Here is a 17,519-nt window from a genome sequence, read left to right on the forward strand (position 1 = left end):
ATAACATACATGCTATCAGAAAATGATGCAGTCATATAATCAATACACCATTAATTACTCCAACTTTTTTTTTACGAAACGCTAATTTAATAGTCAAATGCTATTTATTTAGCTTGAATTACTCCTTTGAACTTTGATCATTGTAATTGAATAAAAAATTGTACAAAATGAAATAAACATTGCATGAGCTACGATAATTACAACATGACAGCAGTTAGCCACATGGATATCATTATCGTGGATTGCATATTGTATGATGTATCTTAGTATCGTGGTAACTGATAATTGGTTTTTTACCCTTCTATCTGGCAACAAAACTGGCACCTTTTTACAAGGAGTCATGTTTGCATAGACCGCAATACCTGACAGTGCACATTATCAGAGTTATGTTCTTTTGTTTGTATTATGACTGCAGGTATTGTGGGTCTATGCAAACATGACTCCTTGTAAAAAGGTGTCGGTTTTGTTGCCAGATAGAAGGGTAAAAAAACAATTATCATATTTTTACTGGCAAATGAGGTTCCCATAGTATCGTGGTAACTCTACAGGATTGATGTTTCTTCAAACTGATATTTTCTTTTGTAATCAAGAACTGCACAAAGGTCCATTGCATACACTTTCTTTTAAGCTACACTTCATCTTTGCCAGCATTGTGGAATTGTAAATGAACACACTATCCGATGACTGACATTCAGTAAACCACTCTTGACCTGCCGTGGACTTCTATCTAATGTTGGGTGACAGTACGCGATTGAAGTGCCATGTATTTAAGCAGTGTGGATATGTCACCTTCCGAGGCCATTCTCTGACACGACAACGTGAATCCCTGCCACCTGTGAAGTTCTTCAAGGAAGTTTATTCATCCCCTTATTTCACTGACAGAACTATGAGGATAATATAGACTCTTTGTTAATTGCACCAAGTGTGCAAGTAAATTAAACTGACTGTGGGAAATAAATTGGTTCAAATGGTGACACTGGGAGGGTGGGGGGGAGGTGGGCCAAACACATAGTGTAGGGAAGGATTGATCTGCTAAATTATGAAGAGGGTGAGGAATGGGCCAAGTTCATTCAGGGAGACAGAGCTGGCTGCTGAAGGAGACAATGGTTTCACAGAAACGCAAGTACATGTGTGCTGTTAATTAAAGCAAGATTAACTGAAGCATAGTTAATGATTTGTCTGCTCTGCTGTTTACGTTAAAATCCAAAACCCTTAAACAATATAATTGCTAAACAATCCAATGGGAGTTGGGGGGGGGGTTATTGTAGGACACAGGAGTGCAGGTCTCACCGGAGGAACGATCGCTTCGGGGTGCCGATTCCATAGCCCTTGGAGTCGAGGTTGCCGCCAACCTTCATGGTGTCGCACGGCTTGCGCTGCTCGATGTACTCATTGGTCGTGGACTCGAGCAGGTACGCGTACTTGCCCTTAGATCTGCGCACACGCGCCACCCCCTCCCCGGTCTTCTTCACAAAAACGGACGGCTCCGCAGCGCGCATGTAGTGCCACATTGTCTCGTACACAGAAATCTTGGAGCGCTGGTGAGAGGGAGCGTAGGTAGAGTGGGAGGGGAATGAGAAGAAAGGTGGTGGATCTCTTTTTTTATTTGTTTGCATGTTTTATTTTAATCTCTAATTAGAGTCCAACTGCACCATCATTGTCCCATTACAGAGACGAAGATATTTCCACGCAGAACTGTGACAGCGAGCAGCGCACGTTTCACCTTGTGTGTCAAAAAATTGTCCCACAGCAGATGACATCTTAGCACGACTCTTGGTCTCCAATCTCACCCCGAAGAACTCCTTAGTGGAGCCAGAGTCGAGGGTTCCGTACGAGATCTCCGACTGCTTGGCCAGGTCATCGGCGCTCTCGATGGGCGACACCATGCGCTCAACAGTCAGGAAGGCAGCCAGGTTGGCCGTGTACGACGAGATGATGATGAGTGTGAAGAACCACCAGACGCCACCCACGATGCGGCCAGACAGGGACCTGCACGCACACGTGGACAAACATCTATACACACGTGGCTCTACAACACCTAGATGCAGAAACATGGACACATTCGGGCGGTGGTGGCACACACCTGTAATTCAGCACTGTGGAGGTGAGGGTTGGTGGATTGCACAAATGTTGTCAAACTCACTTTCCCGTGGGCGTCGAGGTGCTATACCCTGGCTCGCCAGAAGGCAGCAGTGGAAATATGTTCTGTCTGTATAGGATAGTGCATTTGCCCCCCCCCCTCACGCACGAGTTTTTTTTTTACTCTGGGTGCACAAGTTTCCTCCCACATGGAAACAACTCATTGATTGGCCGAAAACACCTTAATATTGAGGATTCCAGAGCTTGGGGAATTGGCACTATCTCACCGCAGTGGCTGCCTTCCCACTTGTCTGTGGTTACTCGTGCCTCCAAATCGTCCGCTATGTTAAAGAGGAAATACTGTGCGTGTTATAAGTAATATATTATGAGAGTAATACATTACTGTTATTTGGGTTGTTAAAATGCATTTAAATTTTTGATAATCTCACGTAAAAATAAATTATGACTTGGTTTGAATAATCCCAAAATGACGAGGGGGGTATTCTTCATAGTTGTTACTGCAACGTCTCCCGTCATATAAAATGGGGACCACCGGACAGGGCAAGCAGCAGCCAACACGTTCAAAGCTGGAGGCGTCTTATTCGCGAATGGAACCTGGTGGTCAATTATTGAAATCACAGTCAGGATGCACAAACTTTGTCATAGATCAGAGGGTAGCGACTGCACAATAACTGTGTTAAAACTACACAACTACTGGCTAATGACTCGGCACTAAGCCTACTGGTGTACATGTGCCAATGTGCACGTTCCATCATGATAATCAGTATTTACATTACCTTGCTGAAGAGGGTGAAAACATAGACACAACAAATACTCCGAATTCCGCCAAAAAAAAGTTTTGGGCGTTTTTTGTCACATCTAAGAGTTTTAGGAACTTCTGGACACCTAGTGGCTGACCCCTTCGAAACCCGTGGGACCTCTCCTGTGATCACATGTACTGCAGCCTGCACACAATGACCGCACTTTCTTCAACAGTTCCTTGGGGCGGTCATTCCTGGCCTACACGTTCCTCAGTGCTCAGGCTCCATCCAGATCGTTACTTAAACCTCCTCAGCAGCTGACGCATGAGCCAGCCACTTTCTCTAACCTGAGGCTCTGCAACTGTCACTGGGTCAGGCCTGCCTTGGTTACCATGCTGCTATTTCAGCTGAGGAATTCCCCCAACTTAAAAATACTCATCTGCACACAAAGCCAAAGATCACCTGTAAAGACTTTACAAAGGCTGTTGAAGCAAGTTCTGTTAACGAGCAAATTAAATCAACTTAAACTTATAAAGGCCAGTATGGCACACAAGGCATCAATGGCCAACACCACACCTTGCCACCTTTGTCTCCCTTGTGGCAATATGTAAACACTGCACCAGGTACTCATTTCAGGCCAAGTCGACCTAGGAGAGGCCCAGAACGGTTTCCGATATTCGTCACTGGTAGTCATGAGCAGGATTAGGATTCAGGTCACTGGGTAATAGCGCAATGCGCTAACCATCACACCACTGCTTCTAACCACTACGCAGACACATGCACTCAGTCATCTCACCGGGGCGAAATGTCACAGCCCTGCTGCATGAAGGCCCCCAGGGAGAACCACAAGCTGTTGAGGATGCTGAAGTCGTTAGGCTCGGGGGGACCTTCGGGCCCAAGTGGCGGAGGAGGTGGGAGCTCCCCGGGCCCCGCGGCTGCCTTCTGCCACTCGTAGGGGCTGAAACGACTGACGAGGAAGAGCACAACGCTCACGCCGATGTAGGCGAACACGATGCACATCCAGATCTCGTAGGCGAGTGGGTCGAGGAACGAAAACACCCCAGGCTTAGACTTCTGCGGCTTCTTGATCATGATGGAGATCCCCAGGCTCATGAACGGCTTGGAGAAGTCGATGACCTCCTCGCGCACCAGCGAGATGGTCAGCGGGGCAATGGCGATGTCTGCCTTCTGTCGGAGTGTGTGGCGGCGGTGATGTGGTTTGATGGTGTGGATGGTGAGATGTGAAGGTGATCATAATGATGGATGATGAGATGGTTTGTGAGGTTGTGGGATGATGAGGTAATAGGCATGATGAGTGGCAGAGTGTTGGGGTAGAGTGGTGATATAAATGGCAATGAGGTGTAAAAGTGAAGGGTTGAGGTTAATATGAGATGAATGGGATGGTGAGATGGTGTGGCAAGGTGGTAGGATAATGGATTTAGTGATAGGTTACAAAGGTGATTGGTAGATAGAGTGGTCAGGTGAACGATGATGGAGTGATGTTGACAGAGTAGCAGGTGAATCGTGATAGATGTTTACGTGATGGAATGAGAAAGTGGGGTAGTGAGATGATCGTGAGGTTCATGAGGTGAGGGATTAAAGAAGTGGTGAAGGAGATGAGTGCTGCAATTGTCGTGAGATGGCCGGGTAACAGAGTGGTGATATATAGGTTCGATAATGGGATGTTTTTATGAAGATGTGCATGGGGTGGTTTATGAGTTCGGTGACATGATGGGTTTGGAGGCGATCAATGATTAAATTAGAGTGGGGTAGACACAGTGAGCAAACGAGCAGGAAGGCATGGCCAAATGTGTGGACATGACAATGTAATCAGTGGTTGAATGATCAATGACGTAAAGGGGAAGTCATAAGGTTAGATTTATCTATTGCACACAACACATGTTCAACAATACACACCTAGATAAAACATTTAGGGGACAGTCTTATGGGAACAACCCCACAATGCATCACAAACCCATACTGCTGTGGACACACTTAAATCTACTGTTTTCTGCATGCTGTGCATTATCCTGTGCCGTGAATGTGTGTCACTATTGTTTGAAATAACAAATGGCGCTATAATCATAAGTGATCCTTGCGCTATAAATGACACGTTCTGCTTTTGTGAATGAGTGCCATCCATGAATAAAGTGTTCTCTCATTGTAAACGAACATTTCGTTCATTGACAATGAACAACACATTCTCTTATTCACACATTCTCTCTTTGTGAATGAGCATCGCGTGTGATCGAGGATCTCCCTCGTCGTGGCAAGAGCAATATTCTTTTTGTGAATGGTGTGTCCCCATGTCTGGAAGGGGTCGAGCGATGACATATCTGCGTACCCCGTACACCAGCTCGCCAACCATGCCATTCCAGATCTTGGTTTCCGTGTCGCGGGACCCATAGGCGCCATCCGGCACGAGTTTCCAGCGGTAGTTGAAGCCGACGTGACGCGCGATCTCCTCTCCCAGGTCCGCGCAGTATCCCTCGAAGCGATCGTTACCCGTCAGCTGCTCGTAGTTCTTGCGGTACATGAAGTACGGGGCGTCCTGTGTGCATTAGTGTATGTGATTGTGTGGTGGGTGTGTAAACATAGCATCAGCACTGGGGAGAAAAAGGCGGCCGAGCGTGATGCTAGCCACCCACCCCCTCGTGTGCCCTGCTGGTCTTCATTAGGTACAAGCAAATAGCACTTGCCCCAACAGGCTGTTCAAGGCTATGTGGGGGTCATTTGCATTTGAGAATGTGTACGCGAATAAGCGTAGAGTTGGCATGTTTAAATGCGAGTGTGATAATTATGTACGCATTTGGATGTAATGTAAACAATATACATGTAATTTATAAACAGACTGTTTAGAGAAGATGCTTTAGAAATACGACTTTATTTGTTTTCGAACTTATATTTCTGACCCAACAGCATTTCCTTGATTTCTTTAACAAATGTTTTAACGTTTCCAACCCAGTCTCCAATAAGCTTTAGTGTAAATGTGTTTTCTTTAAGTTATGTTGGATGCCTATAATTTGGGAGCTCACCCATCATCTGCTCCAATTCCTAAATATTTGAATGCAGCTGCTAAAATATATTAAACTGTACTTAATGTTTACATATTAAAGTATAACTCATTTCGAGACATCACCAAAGCCCTGGCCCTCAGACTAGACTCCATACTACAGGACATCATCGACCACGACCAAGCGGGGTTTATAAAAAGGTAAACACTCGTCCAATTGCCCGAAATAGATGGACCCAAAACTCAAAACACCCGGGCTTCGCCCTCTCCATTAACAGCGAAAAAATCCTTTGACAGTAGAATGGAGCTTTCTATTCCGTGTCATGATTCTCATTAATTTACCCCAATCTTTTATATATCTTTGCTCGCTCCTATATAAATCCCCTCTGGAAACTGCTCGTACAAGAGATCTAATCTCCCTCCCCTTTCCTACTGGAAAGGGGCTCCCGTTAGGGATGCCCACTTTCCACTTCCTAATATTCATTAGCTATAAAACAATTAGCAATTGTGATTCGCTCCTCCACTGACCTGACAGATATCATGCACCCTACTGGTTGGGAATCTCGGACTTTGCTCTAAGCAGACGATGTCTGCATTTTCTCAAAGACCCAGCCTGTTTCTTCCTGCAGCTCTTGCATGACGTCATTACTCCTCTCATCTCCCCATTGTCGCTTGACGTCATCACTTCCTCTCCTCCCCTCAACACTCCCACGTTTCTTGACTGAATTACTCCGTTACCTCCACCTCAACCGAGTAGCGTAAGATCATCACCCCACTCATCACAACCTCACCCCATTCTGGCGTGACGTCAATACTCCTTCCAACACCCCAGGATCTCTGACGTCAGGAACCTATCAGCCCAATCTCACCTGACACCATGCCAGTGCGTTACAGAGATACACACGCAAGCTCGCACGAACAAGTGTATTCTTATATAAATTGAGTAACAGACAAACCCGATCAATGTAAATGATTTACTAAAATAAACGAATTTATGTTTGGTTCATCTAAACCAACAACAAAAACTTGGACCACCATAATTATCATTCTATTCTGTTAACTTTTAGAGAAATGCAGAATACTATTGTTTGAAACAAATATCAAAATATTACCGTGAGTAGGCCTGCATCAACAAAGATTAATGCATTATGCATCAAACAATTAATTTTTTTGTCCATTAGTAAGTTAGATGATAGTTATCTAAAAAATGTTTACGTGAGGCTGATGATCGGGATAAACAATAGGAGACGGCAAAATGACACAAAAGGATAAAAATTATGGAATCGATCTGCAACCCCGGTGACAATTTCTCAAATCATTGGTGACCGGGTGAATCATATATAGGCCCAAAAATAAGTCTGCAACAAGGCTCACTTTGCGGAGCGAGAGGCGATAAATCCTGGCAGAGCGTGACGATCCCAACATCCCAACTCTGTCCTATCATCCTGCCGAAGGAATGTGCAATGTGCCTCGATGAGTCAGGATTGAAAACTTCAGTGGCATCATAGTTGAAGACGGTGGCCCAATTAAATTGATCTTTCACTCGTGCACGTTAGTGATGATTCTTGAAGCACACGATGGTGAACGACCCCAGGTATGTAGCATTGGAAAGTCCCTTCTTACACAATGACACAAAAGGGCATTTGCTCTGTGGGGTTTTGCCTTTCTTAAAGTCCGACATGAAATATTGATGTGATGACCATGGTCCCAAACAACAACAGACAGCGCACAAGTCCCCAATGTAAACCAGGGTGAGCAACTTAAAAAGCAGATGCATTCATGACAATAATAATGACAACAATAAACTCGTAAATAAACATAAAATATAAATGAATGTGTACTTACGACAAGGCGTGGATGAAAAAACTCAAATAAAGGCAGATGCTGTGGTAAACGTAACTAAAGCTTGTGGGATGGCTGCACAATCGGTGATGCTGTCTGCAGTCAGGGGACAATGAGCAAAGGGACAGAGGGGGGAAGAGACATAGGTGAGAGGGAGAGAGAGAGTCATTGTAGAGATGGAGCGAGAGCAAGAGAGAGGGAGGGGGTGAGAGGGAACGGGAGAGAGAAGAGCAAGACTGAATAGAGAAATGAAGCAAGAGAGATCATGAATACACAGGAAGATATCTGAAGAGAGAGAGAAACAGTGAGAGTGAGCGAGAGAGTAAGCGAGAGAGTGAGCAAGAGGTGGGGGTTTACATAAAGCAAAGTTATTATTTAAAACAAAAAAATACGAAATGATGAACGAAGCAAAGCGCCGAATACACCGAGCATCTTCTTGTTTCCACTGATCGTAAAAAGTAAAAATAAAAGAGAGACTAGAGAGAGAGAGAGATCAATGAGCAAGGATTGTAGAGAAAGTGAGTGACAGAGAAACAGAAGAGAGGGAGGATAAGAATGGATGAGAGCAACGAATGCAGAAAGGGGGAGACGCATTTAAGTAGAGAACAGAAGAGAGAGTGTCAGTAAGGGACATTTACAGAAGGACAGGGACATAATGGAAGAGCTGAAGATAGAATGAGGGAGAGAAGGGGAGGGGGAGTGCAGGGGAGACAGTGCAAGAGAGAGGGATATTTGTAGATTAGAGGATACAGTGATATAATTGTGTACAGAGCTGAACCAGATAGACATAGCAAGATGGAGGGACATTCAGAGAAGCAGAGGGCGAAGGAATTTACCAATGGATGCAAATATTGAACGCAAGAAAAGGAGACGAAAGAAAAGTAGAGACAGAATATATAGAGAGATACGGTGAGAAGGGAGATAGAGATACATGCGCGCACAGGGAGAGAGAAGTGAGGGGCAGATTCATCAACATCTCAAACATCACTTCAACATCACATCCATCTGTCACATCAAGAGCAACTCTAAGCCATTGCAGAGATTTGTTCCACATCTACAATAATAACCACCATAATTAAAATCTGTACCCAGAAAAAGCTTTACTGAGTCTCAAGACTCGGTTTCCAATGCCAAGGTTCTACTAGGGATACTCTGCAATTTCCTTTTGAAGTAAAATTAAAAACTCTGCATGGGCTGTAACCTACACGTCTAAAGAAAACCAACAAACATGTCCTCAGGGAGCAATCTCTCACGAGCTGGTGCACATAGAAGCTGCCAGAAACCTCACATCTGCACTGCACCGTGAAGACAATGCATCACAGCCAAGAATCCAACCATGTCATCATCGTTATTCTTACTTGCTTCCAGGGGATTCACGACCCCCATCACTTTCTGATCCACCGACCCAAACCTTGCATCGCAAGGTTATATAAAAATGCAAACATGTGAATGTGTGTAGTGATAAATAATGTCGTGGCCAGAGGACATCCATGTCACACACCCAAATTAAACAGGAATTGGCTATATCTCCCAACCACACAGCTTTAGTGGGACCTGCCCACCATGATGAAAAGCCTTAACGATCTTGAGAAGAGGGTCAGGGACCCTGAAAGCACAACGAATAACCCAATGCCCTTGCATTGTAGAACTTTACCAAGGCAATGAGGCAGAAATTGGGCTCGATTGAAATTCCCTACACCTCAACTTGAATTCAAATCTATCACTTTAACAGCCATCTTGAGCAATCACGCTTATGTACGAAGGGCTAGCTTGATTTGTTTCAGCTAGGAGCAGCCGCCTCTGTAAAATAGTACTTTAAGTGTACAATGTTAAATAATATGCATTTTACGAACTTTAAAATGTGGGTCTGATGCCGCTGGTCATGGACCAATTTCAGACCAAACCCGTGAAATATTTTTGGGATATAACTCATAATTTGGCCAAATTGGGCTCAAGGTGGCTCAAAATTATTTTAAAATATCGAAACATTTTTTAAATGATGAGTGAAAGCACAATGCATATTACACATGCTACATGGTGGAATATGTTTTAAAATGCATACAAAACTAATCATACTCATTAGAAAAAAAACGAATCATGTTTTATCTTTGGATTATGCATGGCAGCATTGATGAGAGCCCAGAATTACTGTCTGTCTAGTGCGTATTATACAACAGCATTACCATCACTAATCATCGAACCAGATACTGTGAAATAAACAGTCGTCTCTATTTGAGTAAACTTACCCCAACGCCCTGATTTTTCCATCACCGGTAAAACTCACCAATCATTGTGGAGCTATAAATGACATTTTAACCCATGCAAAGTACAGCAATCCCTCGCCAACCGCAAAATTCATGTACACACTGTTTATTATCTGCATACCAATTTGCCAAAAGCGACCTGGAAATTTTGAGTATCCACGTTGTAGGCACGGGTCCGCAAAACGCATTTACAAAATTTGCAGGGCAGCGATTCTCCTGCGTGCCACCGCGCCACCAGTTGCGCTGTGTAGCTTATCAGCTGTCCCTCAAAGTGAAATAAAAGTGATGGGTTTGCAAAGTAGAGTATTAGATAGGCTTGTACGTGGTGAGAGTGTTGTGTCTGTGGGGCGAGTCTTTGGGGTTAATGAGTCTACCATTAGAACCATAAAAAAGTGATGTTGTGATTAGTCCTCCTCTTTCCAACCAGCCCTTCCCCCATCATGTCATTGTCGTCATCAGTCATAATAATAGACTTCTACCCTCAATGTATGTAAAGTTAATGCAATGTTTATTTATGGTTTATTATATTATTGTGTAATGTACTGTGTTTTATTCGTGTTTAGTGAAGAAACAAGGAACTTAGTTATCCTATGACGAGTCTGACCATGGACGTGGTTCCTATAACTCCCTATTTCACATAGGCCCTGTACTTTACCAACCGCGGTTCTGCCTACCACGGACTTTTCCATGAACCTAACCCCCGTGGTTGGCAAGGGATTGCTGTATATTTTAAAATCGTTTTACCAAAATAAAATGATAAATGCATGCTATTTTTAATTAATGTTGTCCTAAATATTCATTGCAAGAAGCCTTAGAGAAGCAGTGAGTAGATTCGTATTCACATTCCTAATGCCTAAGAGGTGGACACTATTTTTTTTAGTTGTGCCACCCCTTTAAAACTGGTCATAGACAAGTAGGTTTAGTCTGACGATGGTTTCAGGGCAAGGATTTGAGGCATGCAGTGAGGTGAACAGATAGGGTAGGGAAGCAGCCTTGCTGCTGGGGGGCCGGGTTCATACCAAGATCGTAGTTACGATGACCGTTTTGTTTTGATGTAGAGAACTATTTATTCCATCCTCCCCGAGTCCTGTCATCACCAGGTGCTTGGTGTCTGACCAGTATCCCACCTGAGTGCACACACATACACAGATTAAAATGCACAGATGTAAAAAGAAACAAGAGTTTCCCGTGGAGCCTTTTGTGGCAAGTGCTGTTACAGCGAGCACTGATGAAGGCTGACACGGCACACTAACGGAGGGGTTGCCATCACCATGCCCGGCCACCTTTGTCTCCCAAATGCTGATCTTTACACACCACACAAGGTAATCATATACGGATGAGTTAACCTAGGGGAGGCCCAGCACCAGTTTAAATATGTTCCAGTTATTGGTCGTGAACGAGAATTATTCTTCTTTCAAATGGCTGAAATAGATACATCAGCCGTTCAAGTGGTCAAGCCAGACAACCACATCAGGAGCAGCTGAGTGTATCGCTGTAATGTGTCCTTTATATTTGTGGTTCAGGCATTGCATCGTTATTTGTCGTATGGTCTGTTCTGGATGACCACTGTCACACACTGGAGAATTCTAAATGTTCCATGTATGCAGAAGATCTAAACCAAGGATCTTATACTTTGGGTCTTTCACAAGGTGCTTGTTTGTGAGTTCTGTTGAATTTTCTGTCGTTTTCCGAACTTCATCGGGGTTGAACTCGCATTGTTAAAGGTTAAGCACATGGGTCCAAAAGGGCTTGGGTGACTTCAAGCGATGACGAGGGACATTATTGAAGTCCAAGACGTTGGTATTTTAAAGCGTCAGGACATCAATGTTATGGGTTTTCATTATGTTTGAGAGATACTTGCACTTTACCTGGGAGAATCCCTCAATGTTAAGTTGGATGATTCTTCTCCCAGGGCATTTCTTGCATATTGTTTGGCCCTGAAGAGGGCCATTGACATGGCTTGTGTTGTTGCTCTGGAGATTGGATGATCGATGACCGATGTTCAGTTGCCGCATTGATAGCATGCGTCATGATTTATCCCTTAACTGTCATCTTCCACTTCAACGAGAATTGAACTCGGGTCACCGGCTTTGTGACATGGTGTGCTAGCCACTACATTACCACTTGTCACGCACGTATAGACACATGCTTTCAACACAAATATGCAGAAATGTAAGCAAATGCCCAAAGATGCACATGATTAGACACAATCTCACAAGTGCGATTAATGTTAGTTGTGGCCAGGTATCAAACTCTGGACTGCTGTTTTTTTTAGTGGAGCATATTAATCACTGTCTACCACTCCTCACAAGCAATATATATATTTATGGCCCCACGTTTAATTGGTGAACTCCTTGTGAGATGACAGAAGAGATATAGACATGAGATGGAGATAGTGAGATGAGAGAATGTATTCAAGAATAGAAATTTGGTGCATAAGTTTCTATATGCATATATGTGCATTCGATTTTGTGGGAAGCATTAATTCATTTTCGTGCATGCAGACAAGTAGGCAATTAATCACAAGCAACCACAATGATCAAGAACAAGTTAGTGAGACGCCTAACCTCCGCGTATGAACCAAGATCATTGGAGTTGATGGCTAAGTGTCCCAACATTGCCATCGTGAGTCACTGGAGAGAGGCAGCCCTGAGTGGCCATACCTTTGTGGGTCCGGTGGGCCTCAGCTCCATGACTCCAAGAGTGTAGTTCGACCTCTGACCCAGCTCATTAAACTGGATATTGTTCGTGAGGCCATTGATATGAACCTGCACTGACATGAGGGCACATGCACACATGTAACACAACCGTTGTAGGAGCCAGACAGACCATGAGAGCATTGTGATGTTTGTGCACCGTGGAAAAACGGTCGATGCGGCCAACACTATGCCCAGCCACCTGGGATTTCCTAGTGCTGATGTTTACGTACCCTCAGTAAGGAAGAGGTTCCACCACTTAAAAACTATGACTAGTACTCTTAAATAAGCGCACAACTGTATCTATCCGTGACGAATGCTGCACTTTTTGTCGTTTTCATACAGGGGGCGCTGCAAACCTACGCGCCCCCTGCATGAACGACGGAAGAGCAGGGACAGACGTTCGATTACGTTGGAATCGATCTGCAGATGGTGGTCTTCTCGCACGGCCAGCTCTATGTCGCCTTATCTCGATCCCGCAATCCCAAACAGATGAAAGTCCGCATCGAACCGAACCCCCAGCAAGGCCATCTACTTAACGACGAGAGACAATTCACACGAAATGCCCTTTTCAATGAAGTCTTCCAGATCTAAAATAATATAAGCTTTTAATGAAGAAATAAAATGATCTAATTCAAAACACAATACAGTTCAAAGATGTTTAATTTTTAAACTTCAAAACGGAGCATCGGGTGCTTGCGTGAATGCGTCGTTCGTGTGCAACTTTTTTTGTGACTTTCCTGGCCGAAGGCCGTAAATGCCTGAGCCAACTTATGCCCCTACAGGGAAATTATTAGTTATAATTGATTTGTGATTGTGCAATACTTTCAACTGCTCATGTGAAACAATTGTTTTTGTTGTGAATAATATTTCTTCATTGCATTTGCAATTTCAGTGACCCATGTCCCTTCGTAAACGAGACTCGTATGGGTCCCTTAAAGGTCTCACCTGGTTAAACAAAAATAAACTTGACTTAAACATTACTTAACTAGACCCAAAGGCAAATATCCTACTTATAGCATGTCCCTTGGTACACCTGTACAGGGGAAGGGGGTTGTGGAAAAGCAGGTTCTGGGAGGCAGGGAGGAGAGATGGAGCCACGTGCACGAAATCATTGAAAACGATCAACATGTGCAGCAAGCTAGGCTATTGTGTTTGGAACAGGTGGAATACACGATTCCATCAAGGTGTCAATCACAATTGAGCGAGCCCAGCTTCCTATAAATAGGGACCACCCCGCCACACAACAGAGGTGCTGAGTCAATGCAGGAAGACCCCAGCCACAAGCATCTCTACTCTTAAGCTCCAGCCAGCAGTGCCGAGAGTAACGGTCCAAGGAAACAGGCAAACTTCAAGCTTGGATGCCCGGTGGGGAGCCAAGACGGGCAAGGACGTTCAGCAAAAGGGGAGAGGAGCACAAGGAAGCTGCCGCTAGCGCCACCCTATGGTGGGAAAGAGCCAGCAGGCACCTGGTTCACTTCCTCTGTTCTGGCGATGGTGTCAGGCCGGTGGTGGTTCGCGATGCGCTGGGTTGAGCTTCAACTAGGGGACGACGGGTTGCTTGTGAATCCATCCCAAAGCGAATGGTAAATTCCATCGAAGGCTTAAAGTGCCTTAAGGGTTTGTGAGTGTCGTGTCAGGATACGGGAGTCCTCCTGGAGCGTATTGTGAGTGCACGGTGGTGTTCTCGAGATGCGCTACTGTGTGTGAACTGGCAGGGTGGCTTGTCCTAAAAATTAATGACGGACCAACCCGATTGAATCGCCTCAGGTGAATGATCTCTTGCTCTCGCTAGACTCGATCCACAATATACATGGGAGTGACCTGGCTGACCAAACATATAATAGTAACGCCGATGAAGGTGAGCCTGGGAAAGTCGGCAAGAGACGGAAACGCCACATAGCCTTAACAGACTTTTGGGGCAAGTGCCATTAGAAAACACCTACAAATTCCTGTACGATAGAGGGGGGTTGGTGACCAACACCATGCTCGACCACCTTTGTTTCCCTGGTGGTCATGTTTACACATTACACCAGTGCCTCATTTGAGATATTCGCCACTGTTATTAGTTGCGAACGGGAATCGAATGCCAGTCGCCGGGTTTGTAGTGCAGTGCGCTAATCACTGCACTACTGCCTCCACACAAAACACACATAGGAGCCAGGTCCTCGCTCCGACCACTTGCCCCACACTGAGGCTACAGGGAATCCGCCTTCCTTGCTGCGTGCACGTGTCCTTGCGTTGTGTGTGTGCGCACGCACATTCTTGAGCGCGCGCTGGATGTCGACGCCCTTCCCCCAAGGCACGGCAGGGTTGGCGAGGCAGTCGCCGGTGTTGCCCTCACGGTGGAGATCGAAGCGCTGCTTGTAGAGTGCTCGGAACGCCTGCGAGATGACGAACACGCCGTCGTACGCCAGCGCCGACGTGGACTGCACACGTGTGTACATGTAAGAGCACGTGCAGGCTGTTTATTACACTCCCACAACACTGAGGACACGTGTATGTACACGTACAAAGACAAAGGTAGACTTGAACAGACTGTTGGCAAACACCTAGGAAGGCCGAGATGGCACATGAGGGGGTGGATGGCCAAGCCCGGCCGTATTTGTCTACCCAGTGCTGATATTTACATACCGTACCAGGTACTGACTTAAGGCTGAGTCAACCTACCTACAGTATATAGGTACACAAGCATATACACCTGCATGTATGAAACATGTTATGCACACCTAAGCATATATATGTTGTGGTATAAAAAAAGAAAAGATCCCACTGTGTAGCCTTTATCAACCTGTTGGGGCAATTGTGCTGTTAGAGAGCACCTTTGAAGGTTTGCGTGGTGCACGAGAGAGTGGTGTGGCCAGCACCACACCCACCCAGCCCCACGTCCCCTCAGTGCTGATGTTTATCCAGCACCCGCACATGGCCACCTTGAAATGGAGACTGTCGGAGCCCGGGTACACGTGTGGGCTCTGCTTGTGCCACTTGTCCAGAAATGCAATGACTTGCGGCGCCATACGGTCCACCATCTGGAACCCTGACACGTTGGCCCCTCCATAGCGGAACACGTCCAGGTCCACGTCCAGGAAGCCCTACGCCATGAGGATGAAACAACATGCGTAAGTACAGGTATGCACGTGTGCGCGCGTTTGTGTACGGGGAAACAGCAGTGTAGATAATAGCGCCTTTGCTGCTAATGGCCAACACCTCTGACAATTATCTGAACCAGTCCTGGTCCTCCCCTAGGTCGACTCAGCCTCAAATTAGTACAGGCAGACCTCGCTTAGCGCTCAATATGCGTTCCTGGAGAAGTGACCGTGAATCGAATTGGTGCTAATGGGGGTCATTATACTATTATTTAGATGGGGATGCATTCCCGACAGCGTGATTTCTTTCCTATGAGCAATATATGAGTGCTTCATCGGGATCTCGGTAACAGCGCTAATAATACAAGTGGTAGACATTATTTCAGAAGTAAAAATAATCAATGATTATAACATCAGTAATTATTATGGACTGTACTCCTACAAGGCAGCGGTCGGAGACGAGCTTGGAGCTGCTGCTCTAATCCAGGTCACTCAGAGAAGAGCTCCAGGAACTCCACATTTGAGTGATGCCCTCAGTCTAAATTTCTGTTGTGAGGTTTCTTTTACGTGGAGCCCGAGACTCTCTCCCGGGGTCTCGTCAGTTCTCACCTGGCCAGACAAATCGATTTCTTTTTAATGTAATCGAGACCACGAATCGTGATAATGGAATCACGGTGGGTGGGGTCTGGTTGGCTCGGCGTACGCCACTCTCATTGGCTGAGCGAATGATGGGGGCGGGTACGTTTCCCCGGCAAACGCTTGCTGTGTGGTCTTTCACTCATGCGAGAACTTTGTAGATTATTTGATTTTCTTCATTTTTGTTTAGGATTAAATTTCCCCAGGACAAAGAGCACGAAAACGAATCAACTTTCTGTGGGGGGGTCACTGACCGAGGTCTGCCTGTACCTGACACAATGTGTTAAACATCGCCACTAGGGAGACAAAGTTGGCTGTACGCGGTGCTATGTTTGTGGTCATGGATAAAGTCATTGACGAACAAGTGAACCAGTCCTTTCTCTATCCAACGTTCATTCCGCCAAATATAAGTCCCTCTCGTAACGTGCCCCCAAATACTTCACACTTTGGCGACACGTTTCACCGTTACGCACTAAAAAAAAACGATTTTCTAAAGACCAAAACGTCTATGATAAACAGTAAGTAAAAAAAATATACATTTTGCAGGTTAACCAACTAAAATCTCAATCCGATGGCGTCACCACGCCACGGCAGTGCCCAGTGTCACGGGCTGGGTGTCGCGATCTTAGATATGCCTTTGTTTGCATGCTGCTGCAAGCAGCCCACGGAAGCGTTCAAGAACACATTAAATTACTCCTTATTAAGTCATCTTGGCAAGTCATAATTTTTCAATATTGTTATTTGTTATTAAACTCTTAAATCATTTTTTGTAATGTCACCAATATTAAGTATGTCATTGATATGTATTTTGTAATTCCAGGGCTAAAATAATGAAATGAGATGACATTTAATTCTTATTCGGTAACACCCCCCTTCCCCTATTAAAATATACAATGTCTAAGGGAAAATAGGCTTCATACAGTGCGATTTGATTTGCGCGCTGTTTTTCAGGAATGCATGTTGCTCGATATGCGAGGGACGCCTGCACCTGGTGTGATGTGTAACCATCAGTACTAGGGAAACAACGGCAGTCAAGTATGTTGCGAGCTACACTATTCCCCTAATGCCAGGATGGCCTCATAGGTGTTCACTAAAAGTACTTGGCTCTACAGTCTGTAGGCTATATGGTGGATTTTGTATTT

At 45.1% G+C, this 17,519-nt stretch overlaps 1 protein-coding gene across 1 annotated transcript in view; it reads right to left on the reverse strand.

The window, feature by feature from the left end:
- The window catches only part of LOC144718960 (glutamate receptor 4-like), a 77,481-nt gene that overhangs the window by 23,491 nt on the left and 36,471 nt on the right, over positions 1-17,519 (reverse strand). Inside the window, exons 7-14 of the mRNA XM_078594603.1 lie at positions 15,586-15,747; positions 14,917-15,084; positions 12,623-12,727; positions 10,979-11,086; positions 5,185-5,391; positions 3,637-4,028; positions 1,791-1,989; positions 1,291-1,538 (exon numbers count right to left, since the gene is read on the reverse strand). Of these exons, the coding sequence (XP_078450729.1) occupies positions 1,291-1,538; positions 1,791-1,989; positions 3,637-4,028; positions 5,185-5,391; positions 10,979-11,086; positions 12,623-12,727; positions 14,917-15,084; positions 15,586-15,747 (1,589 nt within the window). The remainder of the gene's footprint in view (positions 1-1,290; positions 1,539-1,790; positions 1,990-3,636; positions 4,029-5,184; positions 5,392-10,978; positions 11,087-12,622; positions 12,728-14,916; positions 15,085-15,585; positions 15,748-17,519) is intronic.

Source organism: Lampetra planeri, chromosome 5 (assembly GCF_965212315.1).
Source record: "Lampetra planeri chromosome 5, kcLamPlan1.2.h2, whole genome shotgun sequence".
Taxonomy (NCBI): Eukaryota; Metazoa; Chordata; class Hyperoartia; order Petromyzontiformes; family Petromyzontidae; genus Lampetra; species Lampetra planeri.